The 20,710-nt window shown below is 46.2% G+C and overlaps 2 protein-coding genes across 2 annotated transcripts; one reads left to right on the top strand and one right to left on the bottom strand.

Moving 5' to 3' along the window:
* Positions 1-41: 41 nt before the first annotated feature.
* GlyT (Glycine transporter) lies at positions 42-19,552 on the bottom strand. The gene is made up of 9 exons (NM_137992.3): positions 19,311-19,552; positions 9,634-9,938; positions 9,272-9,550; positions 5,912-6,065; positions 5,470-5,737; positions 5,299-5,402; positions 4,804-5,170; positions 4,535-4,744; positions 42-4,473 (listed from the first exon to the last, which is right to left on the bottom strand). The coding sequence occupies exons 2-9, from the start codon at positions 9,908-9,910 to the stop codon at positions 2,566-2,568; spliced, it is 3,567 nt and encodes a 1,188-aa protein (NP_611836.2). The 5' UTR covers positions 9,911-9,938; positions 19,311-19,552; the 3' UTR covers positions 42-2,565.
* On the top strand, positions 15,038-16,549 carry CG4763 (uncharacterized protein; the record flags this gene model as incomplete). The annotated part of the gene is made up of 4 exons (NM_137991.1): positions 15,038-15,533; positions 15,827-15,907; positions 15,996-16,244; positions 16,341-16,549. The coding sequence occupies 4 exons, from the start codon at positions 15,038-15,040 to the stop codon at positions 16,547-16,549; spliced, it is 1,035 nt and encodes a 344-aa protein (NP_611835.1).
* Positions 19,553-20,710: the final 1,158 nt, after the last annotated feature.

The following is a 20,710-nucleotide window of genomic DNA, read 5'->3' as shown; positions in this document are numbered from 1 at the left end:
TTGTGAAATGAAATACGAGTACTCTACGCAACTGACTGACTGTTAAAACCCATAAATATTTATTCATGAATATTGTTTTCCTGGCTTAATGTTAAATGTTACCATACTTGTTATGATTACTCGTTTAGTTATTGGCATCTGTGGAATACTCGTACGTTTCATATTTGCTTACACTTTTAATTTGATATAACATATATTTTTTTGATTACCAGAACAGCAAAATGTTATACATCTATTTTATTAAGTTATTGTGTGTGTAGTTAGCCCACGGATTGTGTTTGTTTCGAATCGGAGCAGGTTGTTACTTTTGATTTTCTGTGCAGGCATTCAATTCCGCCTCAACATAACATTTCTGATAACATAACTCTGCTTGCTTTTGATTTTGAATAACAGAACTTTTGAAAAATAATGTGAATGCTTCTTTATCATTCTGACTTTATCTACTCTTAACTATGTTATCGCTTAAAATGCATACATCGAATATTATTATTGTTGATCATGTATTTATGTAACTGGTGGGTTTTCCGGTTGATGGGTCTTATTTCGGTTGCATTCGGTTTTCAGGGATATTAGTTGCAATTTGATTACTTGCCTAGCTCTTCGGGTTTGATTTTTAAACACGATTACTTAATCCGTTGACATCTCAAAGTTTCATATAAAATTTGAAGCTCCTCTGTTCAATGTTTAAAGTAAACTCCGCTTACTTCACTACGTCATGTGCCGATTGGGTAATTTGTTTTACTTTAAAACTATAAATACCTTGTCTGAATTGACAGTTTGTGTTTCTGTGTATTCACTTGCGACCTAAGTTAAGTTTGAGCAAATTGCGGCATTACATGTGCTAATACATATTTATCGTTATATCTTTCGAACAGCCGGTACATAATTTCTTATCTACATATAAATATTTACTTGATAATTTCGCATAGACTACGTTTCGGTTTTCATTTTACAGGTACACATCCAGTTCAACTAACAAACATGCAACATCGATGGCTTATTTCCATACGCCACATAAGTTCACTCGGCAAGTTAGTCGCCTTGGAACAGAGAAACTTGCATAAATGAATTAGTCCATTTGATTGTTTGTAAATAATACTAAAATTCCAGGCGACTAACTTGCTGTGTGCAAATATGGGGTTATATGAATTTATACGAAATTAGTTTCTAGGGTCTCTAGGTACATATGTATGTATGTAGGCAGGTGTCACAGCTACTGCGCTAAACAAACAACAACAACGAACTCAAGTTACAACAATTTCAATTTGCGTTTAATTATATATTCCTGTTTCCAATGTTTTTCTTACGCCTAAATATGTTTGACACAAATTGAAAATTACTTCGAGCCGGAGCAAATAATTTATCACACATTTTCAGGGACTGAATAAAGTTGGGTTCTCAATCGATAATAATGTAATATCAAAATAGGGCGAGAAGCAAAGCACAAATTCTTCAGATTGAATCGTTCTGAATATCTGGTGCTTAAATATCCCAACTAGCTACAGGTACAAACACATACAAATATCTACGAGTATTATATTTGTTCTATTCTTGTATATTTTAATATATTTATATAATTATTTCAACATGAATACACAACAATGGTTATATAAATTCTAGAAATGTACGCGTAATTATTGTTTTCCCGTTTTCTGTGAGCATATTTCCGTATTTGGCCTAGCTCCCGCCTACTCCACGCACATAAAACACTTCTAAATATTTGTCTTAACTATACAAATGCACACAAATAGGGATTTGATGCAACTTGATTAACATTTAGGTACATGAGTCTCTCGTTAGCACAGAAAACATGGAGTACAGTGAGCACATAGATACATCTACATTTACATTTACATTCACATTTACAGATTAGGGATCTCGCCTTCCGGGTGATGTATTCTGCTCTATAAACAAATGCGCACACTTTTCAAACGGAAAAATACATCCGCCCGCCCAAGTTCCGCCCTCCAAAGTAGTCTTAAGAATATTCGCAGTAAAAAACCAATCAAACGATCTCTCACTTGTGTAAATTGATTAGTTGTAACCTTTGTATATTTGTATATAAATTTATATATTTAAAAACTCAACGATTTCCATTGCACTTTCAACATTGCTCTCGAATTAATTGGCGCCCAACGGGGGGCATCCAAGGATATACACACGGAACTAAATAAACACACATCGGGACTCCTGACCTAAAGCCTACGTTAACTTCTGAAATTAGGTACTAAGGAACAGCTATCCCACCGTGATGACTGATAAATAGGTACTTTCGCATAGGAAACATGAAGGTTCGATCCTCCCTCGTCGCACTCTGCTCATCCGAATGAGGTGCCTATAAAATATTCGACTGTAGCTTGTGTCCGTTTGCATAATCGCCTAGTTAAACTTTTTACAAGTACAGTTAAGTGGGTTGCTTAGCTCATAGATACACACATACACGTTTATATATATATATACTTATAAAAATAGTTTTCGATATTGGGAGAACAACAACGTATGCGTTCGACTCCTTTCCTTTTCTTACACCTCGGCCTACAGATCCTACCTGGTACGCTCTGGCTATTACTTCTTAGTTCCTGCTCCGGATGCATTGCCTTTCGTCTTGGCCTGGCTGCCCAATGTTGCAGCTGTCGACGTGGCCGCCTTCTTGTTGCTGCTGCTGCTGCCCGCTGCAGTTGCTGTCGCTGTTGCAGCAGAAGCCGCTGCAGTCTTGGCTGCACTTGCTCCTGGTTTGGACACCACAGCTTTTGTGGGGCTGGTGGAGCCGGCCTTGATGGGCTTCACTGCCGACTTCGTGGGGCTGGTTTCGTTCGCCTGTGTCTTGCCGGCTTTCGTGGACTTGGCCGAGATGTTGCTGCTGGCGGCGCCCTTTGCAGGCGGTGGAGTATCCGTGCTTCGGCTGCTGGGCACATCGCCCTTGCCACTTCCCGCTGAAGGGACAATCGTCTTCTGATTCAAGGCAGTTTTCGTAGGCGTTGCTGTTGCAGTAGCCCCTTGCGACTTTTGTGCTGCTGCTGCTGCTGTCGCTTTTTGGTTAACTGCTGGCTGTGCAGTTGATGTGGCTCCTCCACTCGGAGTGACCTTTCCGTTCGTCACCCCAACACTGGCAGCTGCAGCTGGAGCATCCGACTTGCAAGTAGATAATGTGGCCGTTGGCTTGCTGCCAGCGTTTGTATTTGTCTTCGCCACCGATGCTGATGTGGACTTGGCTGGCGGCGCAGAAGCAACAAGTGCCGATGCAGCGGCAACTGGTGTGCTTTTTGCGGCTTGTGTTGCATTAACCGCAGCTAATGATGGTGGTGGTGCCGTAGCTTTGAGTGGAGCGGCTGCTTTTGAGGCTGCGGCAGGCACTGTTGCTCCTGACGAGACACTAACCACTGCTGCAGTTGCAACACTGGGTGCTGTTGATGCTTTTGTGCCGCCTGGAGCAGTAGCAACACTGGCTGATATTGTGGTCTTAAGTGGTGCTGTTTTATCCGTTTGCGACACTTTAACCGAGGCAGCCACATTTAAAGCCATTGCTGCTGCAGGCGTTTTGCCAGCGGCGACTGTTGCTGTTGCAGCTGCAACACTGGCTGCTTTGTTGCCACCAGCAGCAGTGGCAGCAACAGCACCTGATGATATTGTCGTTTTAAGTGTGGCTTTGCCATTTGCCGCAGCAGCAACTGTTGTTCCTGTGGCAGCAATGCCCACTAAAGTGGTGGGTGCAACACCAGCTGCAGGCGGTGATTTGGTGGCAGCAGCGACAGTTGCTGCTGTCGCGATGTTGCTACTGGCCAGCGGAGCTGCAGCACTCGTGGCTCCTGTGGCCAAATTGACTTTGGTTGACTTCTTCTCCCCGCCTCCCGCGAAAGTGGACATGGTGGTGCACTCACGTCCGCTGCTCTGCGTTCCGGCGGCCAGGACCTTTATGTTCGCCGATTTGTTGTCCTTTTCGGAGGGAATAAGGGGCTGTTTGCTGGGGCTGATCTCGGTGGTTGGCGACTTGTGGGTGCCGTTCTTGGCATTCGTCTGCAGGTTGCCGCTGCTGCCTTGCTTGCCCATGGATTTCGGAGCACCTGGCCGCTTGCCCACAGTCGCCAGAGGCAGGCACTCGACATCCACGTCCACGTCCAGGGTCAGTTGCCTGTCCTTCTTGTTCGCCGCCTGCTTGGGCGAGGCCTCCTCCTCGATGAGAATCTTGGTGTTGGTCACGCCGTCGTAGTTTTGGCTCTGGTACCGCTCGGCGTGCAGGTTGACGCAGGGTCTGCCCGCTGGTCCCCACTCGGCGGTGGGCTGCAGCAGGTGCTTGATGCGGTCCCTGAAGCTGAGGCTCATGGGCGCCCGCCAGATCTCCTGGAAGGCCACCAGGAAGATGACCAGCACGGGCAGCAGTCCCACGATCCAGCCCACTGCATCCGCCCACATGGGGTAGACATAGTGACCATACTTGGCGGGCTTGTACTCCACCCAGTTGAAGAACAAAATGAACTGGGAGTAATGTAGTAGATAAGGAATACATCATCAGCAGTAATCAGAAAGATTAACTCACCAAGAGGGTGGCTGGCGTGATGTAGCGCCACATGATACCCCAGAAAAAGTTCCAGAACCACGATCGCTTGCCAATCATGCCCTGAATGTCGTTGAGGAACCGCTGGGATCCATAGATCCACGCAATTAGGATGCACTCCGAGATGGCAATCAGCAGCACGGACCAGTTGGCAGCGTATTTGTCCATCAGCTGCAGCCAGTACATGCCGCTCTAGAGGATTAGTAGTAATGTAAAGTCATACACTTTGATTAGCGCTCAAAAATACCCACATTGGTGGTGAAGCCCAGACCGCCGATGTAGCCGAAAATGGCCACCGACAGGACCACCCAGATCTTGTACTGCCTCAGGTTGGGGAACCTGTCCAGAATCGCCGTCGTCACCGTCTCCATCAGAGCGAACTGGGAGTCCAGTCCCAGGGTCAGCAGCATCACGAAGAACAGAACGGCCCAAACGGGCGAGACGGGCAGCCGGGTGACCACCTCCGGATAGACAATGAAGGCCAGACCCGCGCCCTGGTCCACCACCTTCTCCACATCGACGTTCAGCTCGTGGGCCAGGAAGCCAATGATGGAGAAGATCACCAGGCCGGCGAAGAAGGAGGTGGCTATGTTGCAGAAGGCCACGATCAGCGAGTCCCTTGAATTGGATTTGGTGCTTAGTTCGAAAGTTCCACAACTTGTAACCATGGTGTGGTACCAAGGTGGTACTCATCTCATCCGCAGGACTTATCGCTGCTAAGCCAATCGGAATATAATGAAACTTACTTGTAGCAGTTGTTGGAGAACTTGTTGTAGGACGAGAGCGTGATTAATCCGCCCCAGGCCGGGCTCAGTGCGAAGAATATCTGGACCGCCGCATCGCCCCAGACCTAGTGGATGAGTGGGAGGATGAAGGACGTAGCCATGGAGCGGTGGGTTGCCGCATTCAGCACATACCTGGGCGTTGGCCAGCTGCTTCCAGTCGGGCGTCAGGTAGAAGAGAATGCCCGTGCTCGCGCCCGGCAGCGTGACTCCCCGGACGAAGAGTATCACCAGGACGACGTAGGGAAAGAGGGCCGTGAAGTAGACCACCTTGCCGGAGGACTGGACGCCCTTGCACAGGCAGAGGAACACTATCGTCCACGCCAGGAAGAGGCAGGCGGCCAGTGACAGCTTAATGCTGCCCGTCTCCTCGATGCCCTTGGACAGACCGAGCACAAAGTTGCTGCCGGAGCCAAGTGCGAGTGGCAAGTGAAAGAGACCCAATGGAAGAGAAGCGAAGTTCAAGTCAATTAACACAGAATTTAAATGCCCCATGTGGGTAATGAAAATAGGTAGTGAATGAAATCATGCATGAAATAGCAAATGATAATTGTGCAAAATCCATGTGAAAACCCACTTGAAGTACTCCTCAGCTGGTGGACGTTTCAGGGCTCCAAGCGCCAGGGTGGTGATGTTGTTTTCCGCCGCGGAGGTAGCGTTGTGGCAGGTGCGAAGGTAGTAGGTGCCATTGGTGGCCTCGCACTGGTCCGCCTGAGCGTACGAGAAGCAATCTGCAAGAGACTTTGCCTGTCAGCAAGTTGGATCTCCACCTTCCCTTCATTTCCCTTCCATCCACATTCCCATTCCCATTCCCCCTCACTCAATTATGCAAACAGCGCTTTAATATTTATGAACTATTTGCTGGGTTGTGCAACCCACTCTGGGAACATAATTAAAAGGACAAAGTAGCAAATCAGAGGAGGGCACAAAAAGCGCTGCCCCGGCAAGCAAAAAAAAAAAGGGTCTGGGCATGTCAAAGTCCTTTGGCGGAAAAGGGTTGCCCAGAAAGGATCTGGCAACTGGCAAATTTGACTGCCTGGCGGGGGTGAAAGGTCAATAGCAGAGCAATCTGTCTTTCGCCTGCCTTTTTCTTTCGACAGTACATAAAGTCCATTCGATTTGATCCGCCTAATGAGACTTTAACTTTAACTAGGCACTAGGCAGCTTGTTGGAAAAACCCACTCCCTCATTCACAACACTCGCTTTTCCCGCGCAGCCACAAATTGTATTTACCTGTCAGTCCCACAAAAGACAGAAACTTCGAGTTCTGGTTATGACATTTGACTTATGTATGTGTGCCAAAAGAGAAAGTGTCGCCGTCGAAGTTTTCCACACAAATTTCCACGCAAAATGACTGGCTGACAGTTGATTTCGCCTTTGCAGGATGGTATAAGTTGCAGGACATTAAGGCTGGCAGTGGCTAATTGCGAACTAAATTCGTTTGCCAACTGAAATGGGTATTCAAATCGATTTATTGAGCAGCAAACCCACAACTCCACACCACAACCTCCCACCATTCCCACGCCCAATCAGCGCCTGTCAATAAACATTACTCATACGCCCCGTTGGCGCATCGAATTAAACCGTCGCTAGACTCAAGTTTAAATTCCGAGCCAGCCCACATACATATGTATCTACGTACATTCATTCATCAGCTTCATTTTGCAATGGGGAAATAAACTCGAGAACAATTTCGTGTGGCTGGCGGTTGATGGTTTTGTGAAAAACTTCAAAGTGTTTACACGCCGTTTAATTTGCCTGTCTGCCTCTGTTTGCATTGCAATTAATTTGATTACACAAACGCACACACACGCGAGTTGTGCGATATAAATTCTATTTGAAAGAGGAACGAGAAACGAGGACCAACCAAGCAATTCGCATATAAATAAATCCTGGGCGCAGTTTGTGTATCCCGCTTGGAAAAGGATACCGACTTTCTTATTCAACTTGCAGAGCAGAAAATTGGCCTCCTTAAGTTTTGTGGCCTCGGATTTGATGGCACATTTCGCAGATGCTGTATGGCCAGTGTTTAGAGTTTAGAGAGTCAAATAAAAGGATTTTTAGTGGCCAGATCATTTACCTTATTAGGCACATCGAAATGCTGGCCAAATATTTACTGGAAAACATAAGCACACAAGTAAGTGGAGAGCCAAACAGAGTGCGACATTCGATCCGTGGACAAACAGAGTCAAACACATTTTAATCGTGACACTAAAAGTAAACATTTGTCATCTAAAACAGACGACAGAGGACAAAGGCGAACGAGGTCAGGATGCTGGCAGCAGCAGCACATCGGGCGGCGAATCGAGAAGTGTCAATAAATAAAATCCTTAAGAAATTGCTTGTCTGCCGGGGCAGGACCCCCCACTCCGCCCGCATACCCCACTCCTCCCCTGCATACACATACAATACTTTCTAGTCGTGGGATTCCTGGGAGCTTAGGGAAAAGCCCGGCCCAAGGTTGAGTTTCCCACTGCCAGCGATTGAGTGTCAAAAACAGTTAAGACATAATTGTTTGTCATTTTAACAATTTGAAGCTGCCGTGTTCGTTCCCCCGAAGGTGAAATGCTCTGCGTCGAGGGACGCTGCTCAATATCCAGGACCCTCAATAGCATCCATTATCGATTTCTGGGCCAGCACAAAATGAAAAAAATATGGAAATGGCTGCCAGTCAGGGAACGCCGTCTAAGTTTGATTTCGAAGCAGGTGCCTTCGTCTTATGTATTGATTTTGGTAGGGATCGTACTAGGAATTCCTACATAACCATATTCAAAAATCATGCTATCCTATAGCAGAGGCTTGAATTTATATAACTCTTCCTTTGTTAATCAAAGCAATTAGGAAAGTTTCCACCCATTCATTTGGATTTTCCTACTTCTTCACAAAATCAACCATTTATGACATGCTGGAAATGTAAATTTTGTTGAATGCCCGACAAATAAGCTCATCCCTTCTGACCTACATAGAAAACTTGCCACGCTTTTCCGGGGCAGCATGACGAATCCACCCGCCGCCCAGCTCCCAGCTCCCAGCTCCAGTATCTGGAATTCAGAATCCGGAAGAGTCGGCGTTCAATGGTCGTTAAAGATTTATGTGTTTCGCGTGGCGGAACGTTTTAAAGTGTCTGTGTCTCTGTTTCTAGCCAAGGAAGTCACCAGCAGACTGGGGAATTCGCAAGGCAACGCCTTCGCCACACACACACACACACACACTTATAGAGTCCTCACACACACACACTGAGCAAGCTCTCACCTTGCAATGTCAAGCGAGGCACAAAAACAATTGCCTACTTCAGGGCGCCTAGGAATCCTCCATGCTTCTTGTTTATTATTATAATTCTGGGCGAAAGTTTGTTCATACTTTCTATTTGCTTGCGTGTGCGTGAAGGGCAGGATTGTGGAGACATTCACATTTGTTCACAATGAATGATGTACTTTTGATCCCCGTGGCATTATGCTAGGCTGGCCTCCACTATTCGGATATTTCGGAAGCGAACTTATCGAGTTTTTATTTTACATTTCTTTCCCCTGACTTGCGAGTTTCCTTGAAAGTTTCCCTGGGATTGTGTGTGTTTATCTTTGCTGCGTCGCCCCGAATCAATTGTCTCCGGGCTCCGCTGGTTACACAACCATTTTTCCCCGCCGCACCCGCCATCCGATTTCGATTTCCCTGGCCATGTGTTTTCCCAACCGAGCCACGTGCCGCCGATGGACACAAACAAAAACAACAAATGCGGAGCCGAGCGGAATAAAATTCCACTTTTGACAGCCTGCAATTTGCCTAATTTATTACCCGAGAAACGTAACAAAAGATGGGAATCTGACATCCGCTCTTATCCTCATCCTCCACCGTTCCCCCCCTTTTCCCCCGCCAAGTGTTTTGGCCTATTAATTAATTGGATCCATCGCACTATGTGCTCCCCAGGGGACAAACTCACACTTTGTGCTCCAGGCGGGCTCGCAATTCTGCCACGGAAGTACCGGCGCAAACGAGGCGAACATGTAGAAGATGGTCCAGGCGATGATCAGGTTGTAGTAGAGCATCACTATGGCGGACACCAGGATCATGCCGGTTCCTAGTCCCCGGAAGAGCGGGCAGAACCGACGATAGACGGCCACGGGACCCAGGGCGGCGTACTGGCCAAATGAGAGCTCCATGAACATCAGCGGCAGTCCGGCGATGACCAGCATTATGGTGAAGGGGATGAGGAAGGCTCCTGCAAAGGGAAAGCATATATCATTTTGATATATATATCATTAATTGTGTATCTACTAGATACATTTCTTAGATGAAACGAACCTCCTCCGTTGTTGTAGCACAGGTAGGGAAACCGCCACACGTTGCCCAGGCCCACTGAGTATCCGAGCAGCGAGAGCAGGAAGTCGAAGCGACCCGTCCAGGTGCCACGTTCGTGCTCCGACTCCCCAGCTCCGCCGGCTCCTGGCCCAGTGGCGTCCAGTTGGATAAGCGCCGTTCCGGAGGCGCAGCCACTGATCGCCGTAGAGGGGCAGACCACGCCTCCTCCGCCGCCGACGCCGCCGACTCCGGCACTTCCGGACTTGCTGCTCTGCCCCATTTGGGTGGCAGTTCTGATCCTCCTCCAGCTGTGGACGGGAAATGCAAATATTTGAATCTATTAGTTTGCTTTCACAGGTGACAACCAGCTGGCCAACTGCCAACTTTCACAGCTGGCCAAGAGCGCCTGCTGATGGATTCAATTGGCCTCGATTCCGGCCAAATGAAAGCAATTAGGAAAGGTCACCTGACTGGTGCTTCATTACCCTTAGATTAAACTAGAGTGTTCATATACATTTCCCACACAATATATGTTATATGTTATTACTTTAAATCCAATAGATTTGTTTCAGAAAAGAGTGAAAGCAATTTGTAGTTTCTAAAGTTTCAACTTAATAAATAAACCGAGCAGAAAGTTAATGGATTAGCTGTGCAGTGCAAATACTTTAATTTAATTATCGAAGCCAGAAGCTACAAGTTCAATAATAAATATTGTGCTATGTTGCTAATTGGTTTATGGGTTTTACAATAAAGCCTCTCGTCGTTTATTTGTGAAAAAAGTTCGTTTCCTAAATGCATTTTCATAAGCAAATCATTCGATGTTTTAAGCTATATACTTTAAGTAGAGTATAAGTAGTAAGTAAGAATATACTTTAAGTATAATTTTAGCATTAATAATATTATTATTAAATTAGAGAAGGGCTGCTACCAATGGAATTGGCTACGAAAATACTAAGATTTTGGCCAAGGCCGGACAACTTAAACTGAATGCAAGTTCAATGGATTTTCTATCCGCAGGCGCATTTCGTAATTTCCGTTTCGTTAATTAAATACGCAGAAAACGGGTCTCAAATGCTGTTTTTCCATTCCAGAAGGTGGCAACTTTTGTGCGCCGAGGATAAATGAGTACTCAAGAAAATGACGCGCCGTCAATGGCACTTGATGCTGTCCGCACTCACACACACACACACACACACACTTTATATGGTACATAGTGCCACACTTTCTGTTTCTGTAGTGGCCGTAACATGGTGTGATGGGATGTGTGATGAGAAGTGGGCGGATTTTCCGGCTTTTCCGCCTGAGAGTTTTTTTTTGCCTGGTCACGTTTCGGTGCCATTTCCTTGGCAGCGATCAAATGAGATGAGTTGAGATGAGATGGCGTTGTTTTTTATGCCAATTTGTTGACAGCCTCGTAATTAGCCAGTCAAATGTGCATTTGGCCAAGTGAGTGTGCCAATGGGGCTGTTAATGCGGCAATGATGATCTCAGTTCGCAGGGGAGCAGGGAAAATGCAGCACCACGGGGGCAGCGCCGCTGGGGGAATATGGGGAAAATGAGGGAAAACCACAATACCAATTCGCAGCGCCATTTTCCAGCAAGGTTGCTTTGCTCCTGGCCTGGTTTTCCCCATTGCCATTCAGTTTTTTTTTGCGGTCCAGCATTCCGGCTGCAACAATTTCAGCCCACTCCGCAATGCCAGTGGCATTTGCTTAGCAAATAGTTCCTAATGATTCCTGGCCCAAGAAGAATGCGATTCAGCGGCGACGCACAGGGAAAAACCCGGAAAAGTTGAACAAAACGCAAAAAAAAAACTACAAAAAACTAAGGCGAAACAAACGATCAAACAAACAAACAGGCGGAGGGGCAGTCCAACTGCAGTACAAATAAACATTTAGCTTTGTGCGAACTTTTGTGGAAATGCTCGAAATGGTCGAAACACAATCGCCTGACAATGAAAATCGAGAGGTGGCAGGCGGAAGCGCCAAAGTTTCCATAGGAAAGCGTGAAAAGTGCCGGCAAACTTTTCCTTCCCGTCGGTCAGGTGAAAACGGTAGCGGTTTAGCGTTCACAGAAAACTATATATACTACATATATAGTATAGTAAACAGATAACAAAATAATAAGCTACAAAATAATATAAAATGTTGTATAAGAGATATATATTGTATAAACTGAAATGCAATGGAAGTACGAGGGAAGTTACACATTAGAAGGTCATATTTAAGGCACAAAATTTTTTGAGTTCCTCCCTTTTTTCTCAGTGTACCGAAATCTGCGCAAACAGTTGGCATTTCGGTTGAGCAAACAAATGGCTTGGGCAGTTTGGCAACTGAAAAGCAAACTTTGACCAACTTACTGCTCAAATTTATGTACGAGTCCTGATTGAAGTAACATTTTTTCATGTTTGAATTTTTCACAGTTGAATTCATTTCGTCAACAGCTTAATTTTGCAGAATTCGCCCTCAGAACAAAAAAATTATTAATTTAAAGCATAGCTTATTTCATATGAATATGTATTTCAATTAAACAAAAGACCTGCAATGCACTTTTGTTAATTATTTAGTAATACATATTTGTAATTCATAAAGATGAATTTAAATGAAATTCTATTTCCTCGAAGCTCGTAGCATTTTTTTTCTAGAAACATTTTTCACGGAGAAACTAATAATAGTGGCCACGTGTGCGAACAAATAAGTCTAATAAGATTGTGTGTGTGTGTGTGTGTGTGTGAGGGGGTGGAAACTCCTTTTCCATTTTCCACCCAAAGTAACCCCCCTTCCCCCTGCTGTGCCGTTGCTGTTTTTGCCTTGTTTGTGTTTGGTCAATTCGAGTGTGAAAATGTTTTCGAGCTTCTGCCGCCGCTTGTTTACGCTTGATGAGAACTAGGGGGGGGGTGTACAGAGGGTGTGGGTGGTTGGGATTGCATTCAGCGTCCTTGGGAATGTGCAGTGCAGCGAGAAGGAGAGGGGGTGGCAAGGGTATGGCGAGCCAGCTTACACGGGCTGCATTATAGTTTTCCTGTTCGCTTTCTCTTCCTTTTTTTTTGCGAACAATCCGCCGACAGCGTTTTCCGCCTTTTGGCATTTCATAATTTTCCCTATTTTGACATTTTTATGCGAAAGTTAAATTTCCCCGCATATGGGCCTGCAGGCCCCAAGGCGAGACAAGGGACCTTCGGCATCCTCATCATCCGCAAAACATCCCCATCATCCCCATCGAGATCATCATCGCCACACCAGTGGCATCTGTGCTCTCTGCTGTTGCACAAGTCACGGCAATTACGAAGGGCCAAACTCGGGCCGTTTGAACTTGAACCCACGAAGGCTGCCCACAAGCGGCAAACAAAGCGAGCGGCGACCTTCGACCCCTCCCCCCGCTCCACACCCTAGGCGAAAGTGGGTGAAAGGGTAGGCGCAGGATATGCAAAGCAGCACTGCAGAAAATAGAGTACTTCGTTCATTGTCAAGCCATGAAATTGTTCATTGCACTCATGCATTGCATTGCTAAAAGTAGAGATACTTAAATTTAAATTCTATTGATAAATTGTTGCTTTAAATGTAAGATAGGCTAATCTGCCACTAACTCCGCTGATTAGGACTTTTCACGAGCTGATTAACCAGCAGAAAGCTCGATTTCCACAGCGCTGAGAAACTTCAAAGCCTTGAGTAATTATGCAGTGCCAAGTGTCGTCCTCAAAAAGCGGATGCAAATGAATCCTGCGAAGGGAGGAGGGAGCAAATGATGCTGGCCTCTTTGCTCGCAGTTCAATGAGTTATTGGTGCTATTTCAAGTGCTCGACGGGCGCTATCGATTATTCAGTTTTGCAGGAGCTAAAGCTATAGATATAGATATAGCTATATAGTGTGGATACATGCTATACTCGTATAGCTGCATGAGGCCAAGCGCACGCACACAAATTTGTACCGATGCAACGAAGTTGCCCCTGCTTTCCCAAGCTTTTCCCGCACCCGGAAAATGCTATAGGAAAACAGATTTTCACGTTCTATTGCACCGCCCGCTGCCCACCTCAGGATCCACCGTCGTGCGTCCTTCGTCCTTCGTCTTGGGTCCCCAGGGCTCCTGTAGCCGCATTAAATATTCATCTACTTCGTCATCGTCTGTCGTCCTTCGTCCTGTCATCGTCCTGGTAATCGCAAATTCAGCGCTAAATCACAATCAAAATGCGCGTAAAGTGGCATTTCAAGTGATTCGCATCTTTTTTTTTTATGAATTCCAAATTGCAAATCATTTCGTTGATTAAATTGAAAATTGCTGAAGATGCGACATACTTCGCAGTTCTATTTTGAAAACACAAATGCAGTTCTATGCAAACACACACAACGATTTTGAATCGCCAATGAGGATAATTTCGTCTGATTAATGGGTATCAAATCGAAATTGCTACCGCTTAGTACGCGACAGGCGATTTAATAATTTAGGCTACACAATTTCTCCATTAGCCTATTTTTAGGTTAATTGCCACCGTATCGATTGACAACTAAACGCGTTTTGGCTTTGCAGTTGCCGTAAGGACATCGTGTGCAACTCGCTATTAAATTTCGAATGGCAAAGTGGTAAAAAATGCATACATGTGATGAATGCAAAAGGACGAAGGACGAGGAACGAGACTGATGGCAGTTAAGTGAATTATGTCTGCAAATGATTTTTTCTTGTCACCCAGTAGTTTTCGCAGAATTTCCCCCTTCGTTCCCCTTGCACCCCGTGCACCACTTGCACCACATTTGCACCTTGGCGCGCATTTTCCTGCTTTCGAGTGCAGCCGAGTGTCGAGTGTGCGCCGCTTTGTTCCTCTGCCTTAAATTTGCAATTTAAATGTAATTTCTCAGGGCAAATGGGTTACTTTTATTTGGTTTATGACAAATGCACACCACCCACCCATTCAAAACGCGCAGATTTAATGCTTTCAGACAGGTGGGTGGATGGCTGGTTGTGGCATGGGTTTGAATTCGTGTGAATATACTTGTTATTCACGAGTGTGTTGCCAAGCGAAATGCAAGCTTGATCACATCTGCACTTTCGTAGAAATCATATCTCCACAAAGTTACTCTTTTCAGATGGAATAACAATTTAATTCTTACTACAAAATCTGTGATTAAAACTACATTTGCTTTATTAAATGAGTAATAATGAATGGCCTTGACTTTCCCAGCTATTGAATTCAGTAAAATGGATTTTCCAAAGTGTAGCATGGGATGGCTGTCCCAAAGAAGCTTTATGCCGATTAGCACTCGCAGAATTTTCATTTGCCCAGAAGTTTGCAAGTCGATTGTGTTTGCTCCACGGCGATGTCGCCATCTGTGTGCAGCTGTTTTCCACGGTTTGTTTTTCCATTTTCGAGTGCTTTATTGTGCGCTGGGAAACGCTGGTGGAAAGCATTAACAAAATGTCTTTGGCGCCGGGCACTCGATGCACTTTTGTCATCCTGGCACTAACCATTCTGCCAAACCAATTCCATTGCCAGGTGGGTGGGAATCGGAATGGGAATGGGAATGGCCATGGAAGTCACGATTCCCTGCTGGCCGAGTCCCAGATGAGAATCTTTACGCTGACCCTACTGGGACTCTTCGTTCTGGTCCTTCTGGGCTTCGTGGGTGAGTTCATGTGCCTTCCATTGCCTCGATCAATTGGCCGAACGGAGATTTCCGATTTCCTTTGGGCAGGATGTATCTGCTGCTTCTGCCGGATCTCGCGGGCTGTAGAATCGACTTCCGATGGCCTCGATGTCTATGCCCCGCGCACCCAGAGCATCGTGTGGCCCACTCTGCCCCTGCCCCAGGAGGCGGGCCGCGTTCTGGAGATGACCTTCCTGCATGCCCCCAAGGTGAACTGCCTGTGCCGCAACTGCTGCCTCGCCAGAAACGCGTTCTGCATCGAAAACTGTGAGGTCATCACACATTATGCCTAATAAGTTTTCTAGCTATTTAACTTCGTTCTTTTCAAGATCTAGATTCTAGACCAGTGGTTTTGTAGTAATGAATCTAAAGTTTTGTTTATGCCACCGTGATTCGTGATTTTGTTTGGGATTTAAAGCCACTTGGCATCTTTCCTCGGCATAAGTGGCGATACAAATAAACAGCTTTCTGTTGATAAGTCTAACTGGAATCGAGGGCTTTGAGGTTTGTTCAGTTGCATTGGGTCGATTGACGCAGCACCATGAGCCCCTCCGTCCAAGTAAACATGGCCAGGTGGATCTTGCTGCTGGCCACCTCGGCTTCCTGCGCTCACCTGGCCAAAGCTGATGACAACTTTACGGGTAAGTGCACTTGGGCAGGCACCTGCGGCTCGTTTGATTTCTGTCTGTATCTAAGTATGTATCTGCGTATCTTTGCATTCCGGGGAAGACTTTGACTTCGTAAATGTAACGCAGCTGCTGCAAATGTCTGATTTCGAGAACGAAAACAATACCGGCGCAAATTCAACGGAATTCGACGTGGCCACGGCGACTGAAGGCCCCACCGTTGATCCAACGGATGCAAATACCAGCATCAGTGGCCAGCGCGAACCTATATTCGACGACCTCCGACACCATCCGCACTTTGGGCGCTTCATCTTCATGGTTCTGCTGCTGCACGTATCCGTGGTGGGAGTTGGTAAGTCAACTTGGTTCTGTAATATATTTTGTTCATATGGGATTCCTATACGGAATCAACAGTAAGTTAAGTGATGATATCTCTTTTCCCGACTAGGAATCACCATCTATAGCTGTGTGCACTGCAAATTGAGAAGCTTGAGGAGGCGTTCCAGGCTGGAGGCACAGCGACGGCTGCAGATGACCAATCTGCGGTCGAATCACATTCCCAATTCGCGCGACTGCCCGTGCCATGGATGCACTTTGGCCAGGGAAATGCTGCAGGGATTGATAATGCACCAGTTCCACGAACTGGCCGAGTGCTGACGAGGAATGCAGATGCAACTGGCGGATGAGAATTCATGAGGTGCATATGAATGCGAGAATGGATGGAATACACTCGCCCACAGAGATGTTAACAGTTTTAAGGATCATGTTACTCACTCAAAATAAATATAGATAAATAGTTATTTGACCAATTTAAGTGCTTAAGATGCTGCATACTTTTAAACATCTTTATGAGGTAACTTTCTCATAACTTTCCATTAACCTTAACTCCTCTTATAATAATCTTCCCCTGGGTAAAGATTATTTGGATTCACATGTTGCATAAGAAGGAGTCGTTCGCTTAAGCGGACACAAATGTCAATGTTAGCCACACACAACTAACACAATCGCCCTTCCACACCACCTCACACACACACACACACACACACACACACAGACATCCCCAGTGCTACTTGCAGCCACATTCATGTATATTGGCAGTTGCATTGTCAACAGCTGCCGCGCAGAGATAGTGAGTCCGAGGAGCGGGAAAAGCGGGGGAAAGGTGGGGAAAAGCTGTGCTGACATGCACAAGCAGTTTAACAGCTTTGTGCTGTAGGTCAAAGTTCACGGAGTCTTCAATCCCCTCATATTTTGTTAAGCCCGCAGCTAGACAATGAGGTTTTCGTTTAAATAGTCCAATTACTCGTTGTGTATGACCCACATTTTCAGCTAAATCCCTATTTAGCTTGAGGTAAATTGAATTTTTAAAATAATCTATTAAAATGGCTATTGCTCTTCAAAGGCGGTCGCTGATAATCCATTACCTTGTCAATTTGCCACTTAAGCCCTCAACAAGTTCCTCGGTCGAGTAGTAGTCAACAGATACGCCACATTGCGTATACGCCGGGGTGACCCAGTCACAATAAACAGCCAAATCCCGCCATCCATCAGGATGTGGCTTTAAGTCTAATGCACTGGATACCACGATGTCACCGATCACTTTTCAGCCAGGTCGCTGATGTTTTCATTGTTATTTGATTGCGATTCAAATGTACACACAAAAGGGAAAGCGCTGCGAGCCCAGCGAATAAAATAACAAATGGCAATGGGAAAAAGGACAAAAAAAAGCCGAAAAACTGGAAAACCTGAACTTGAGCCCTGGCAAACACGCACAAAACACGGACAGGCCAATGCCAAAAGCCCAAACGCGAAGGAAACAACGCACGTTCATGCCGAACAGGAAGGAAGCCACAAGGCACACAGGAAAAGGAACAAAAAGCGTCAGCAGGGGGAGGGGCGGAAGGACCCTAGAAGAGGAGGAAAAGCCCGCTCCAAGGGCAAGGATGCTGAGGTAGCAGCCACAGCAATCACTATAACAAAAGGCACGGCAATCACAGGGCAGTTTCATTAAAAGTAACTAGGGTTCACTGCACGAAACTATTGATGCGATTAAGTGGAAGTAAAGTAAGTTATAATGGCATTTCCCAAAAAGTACACAGTATTTTCATAAATTAAACATTTTCCTAGGAGCAATTGTCTCATCTTAAAAGGGAATCTCTGATGTGTGTGATAGGATAGAATTTAGAGAATCCTTGTAAGATAAATTCCCAATATCCCACTTCTCGAAGTCCGACTGTACGACAATAAGAAGAACTCGACTTAGACATTCCAATAACAATGCCTCACAAGAGCTAAGAAAATGCCCACCAAGTGGATGGGGGCGAAAAAACTTGGGGAGCAGGAGCAAAAGGATAGCGAAAGTAGTAAAAAGTTATCGGGACTCGGGATGAAGGTGCCGCCAGGAGCAGGAGTCCGGCCCACTGCGGGTGGAGGCTGGAATTAATTTTGCGTTCATCCACGCTTGGCTGCTTGGCTGGAGCGGAAGGGACGCGGCTGGAGGCAGCACTCCTGGCCAACTTGCGGCAAATATTTGCCCAGTCCGAAGTATCCATTCGGCCCGGAATTGGATGCACCTGGTGCCCAGCCAAGCGGTTGCATGCGGAGGCGTAGGGAAGGGGGGCGGGGTTGCCTGGCATGTATATGCAAATTTATTGGACACGACTCTCAGATAATGCAAATTACGCTTCCAATCAGGTTTCAATTTCAGCTCACTGCCGCAGTGAATTCGTCGTAACTAACCAGATATTACAAGCCGTGCAGGATGCAGGAATCAAATGATGCATAGATTCAAAAGATGCACTTCAAGCCATGAATCCTTGAATGAGCGGGCCACAAGGCGAATGAATGATTGTTATATTACCTGACCTCCGCTAAATTCGTTGGGTATTTTCTTTGCTCTTATCGGGGGTTTTTGCTGAGCTGCACTCTTAATTACTTGAAACTTTGTTTGACTGTTGTCTTAAGTCGAGTTGAGTCCTGGTTTAAACGTTAAGTCCGGCCAAACTTTCGCCTTAGCCCAAGGTTTCACTTTCACTCGCAGTTTGCCCCGAAAAGTGTGCTACGAAAATGTTGCAGTTGCAACGACTTTTCATGGCCACTGCCACAGCGAATCCGGTGTCCAGCTGCTGGCTGTGGCAGGTGACAGAGTATCGGGATGGGCTGTAATCAGACTTCATTAACGCCGAATTAGCCGCACAATGCGGTTATCCTGGGCGCAGGACGTGGCTGCAACGGAACGCCGTCTAATTGGGCCTGTCAACGGACTCGTCCTGCGGGAAGGACCTTGGCGCGGGCTAGGGCTTTAATTGTTTTAAATATTTACTGGCAGGACTCGAAGGACACTCCCAGCAATACACACACACGCACAGCTCGCACAATCGCACACAAATACAATATATGGCATACACGCGGGACTTACACAATTAAGAGTTCGCTATAGGGTTTTCCCCTTCTTCAGCACTTCTCTTCACTTTTCAGCACTTTTTTCGAGGATCTTTTTCGGCAGGAACAGCAACGTTAGCGAATGGCACCAGCTATCTTGGTGGCTGCTCTTTTCGGACAGTTTCTGTGGGCTTGTTGTTGTTAAGCCTGCTCCCGTGGGTGGATCGAAAATTACGGACACGTGGAGCGTCCAATTTGGCGGACAATTCGAAAGCAACTGAAAGTGAAACGGAAGCAGCAGCAGCAGCAGCAGGAGATTTCCCGCTGAAAGGCGGAGGCGAGAAAAGTGAAAAGTGAAAAGCGAGAGCGAACGCTTTTCGCTTCGGGAGCGTGGAAAGCTCCGCCGCCGCAGCTTTTCCACCCACGCTCGCTTGCTATAAATGTTTATGGCAGCCGTTGGGCGCTGCTTTTGATTTGCAATTTGATTTACGGCCCAATGGAATGGAATGGGAAATCGGGATACTGGCGAAAAAAAGGGCAGTGGGGGTGGGGGTAATGCCATTGGGGTCACTGGGCAAAAAGTCGGCTCACATGGCGGATGGGGAATACAAGCGTTCGAAAATCAAGTATACGCCTAGGGGTACATCTGCTTATCTAGTTATTGGATAAATGCGACATCATAATGCTACATCGAAAATTGTTGTAAAAGCATGTAAATTCTACGAATTTTTCGCAGTGATTCTTTTGGTGGGCTGAGCAGTGAATATGTGTCCTTGAACAATAACTCACTTAATTATGCATTTGCATTTGGCTCTGTGTGTGAGTGTGGGAGTGCTGTCCAGTGTTCAGTCGCTGAACAATGGGCGATTGGCGATAAAAGTGTGAACTAAAATGCAGCTAAGGGGCTGACAAAATTCCAACTTGTTAAGTGAAACGTAAGAGCTTAAAAATTATGGTTGGCTTTCACTAGCCGCCCGCCCACTTTGCGAGCATCCCGCTCCAGCGGTCGATAGTTTGGCCCACCGAAGGGAGGGGAGGGCTCCAATCCCCAATAGAGACACACATCGAACAGTTGGCCAGGCGACCTTCAGGAGGAAAAGCTGCCCCGACCTAGACACTGAAACACTGGAGCATTGGAGCATTGGGGCCGAGAGAAAAATTGTGAAAACAGAGCGAGAGCGCTCTGGGTGATACATTTATTTACGCAAGTGTTCGAGCTTAGCGAACGGAAACGGAAGTGGGAGTGGAAATGGAAGTGAAAGCGGAGAGTGGGAGTGTGAGTGGGAGGGGGGGGGGTGGATTGGTAGATAGCACCGAACAACGTAAGCCGCTTACAAAAGCTCCCACATAAAAAAGAGGGAATAACAAAGTTTTAAACAGTCACATGGCGGATAGTTTCCACGCAATTTTCGCACCGTTTCCGCACCATCGGAGTTT

The sequence above is a fragment of the Drosophila melanogaster genome, chromosome 2R, assembly GCF_000001215.4.
Source record: "Drosophila melanogaster chromosome 2R".
NCBI lineage: Eukaryota > Metazoa > Arthropoda > Insecta > Diptera > Drosophilidae > Drosophila > Drosophila melanogaster.
This window is presented reverse-complemented; position numbering and strand designations above follow the sequence as displayed.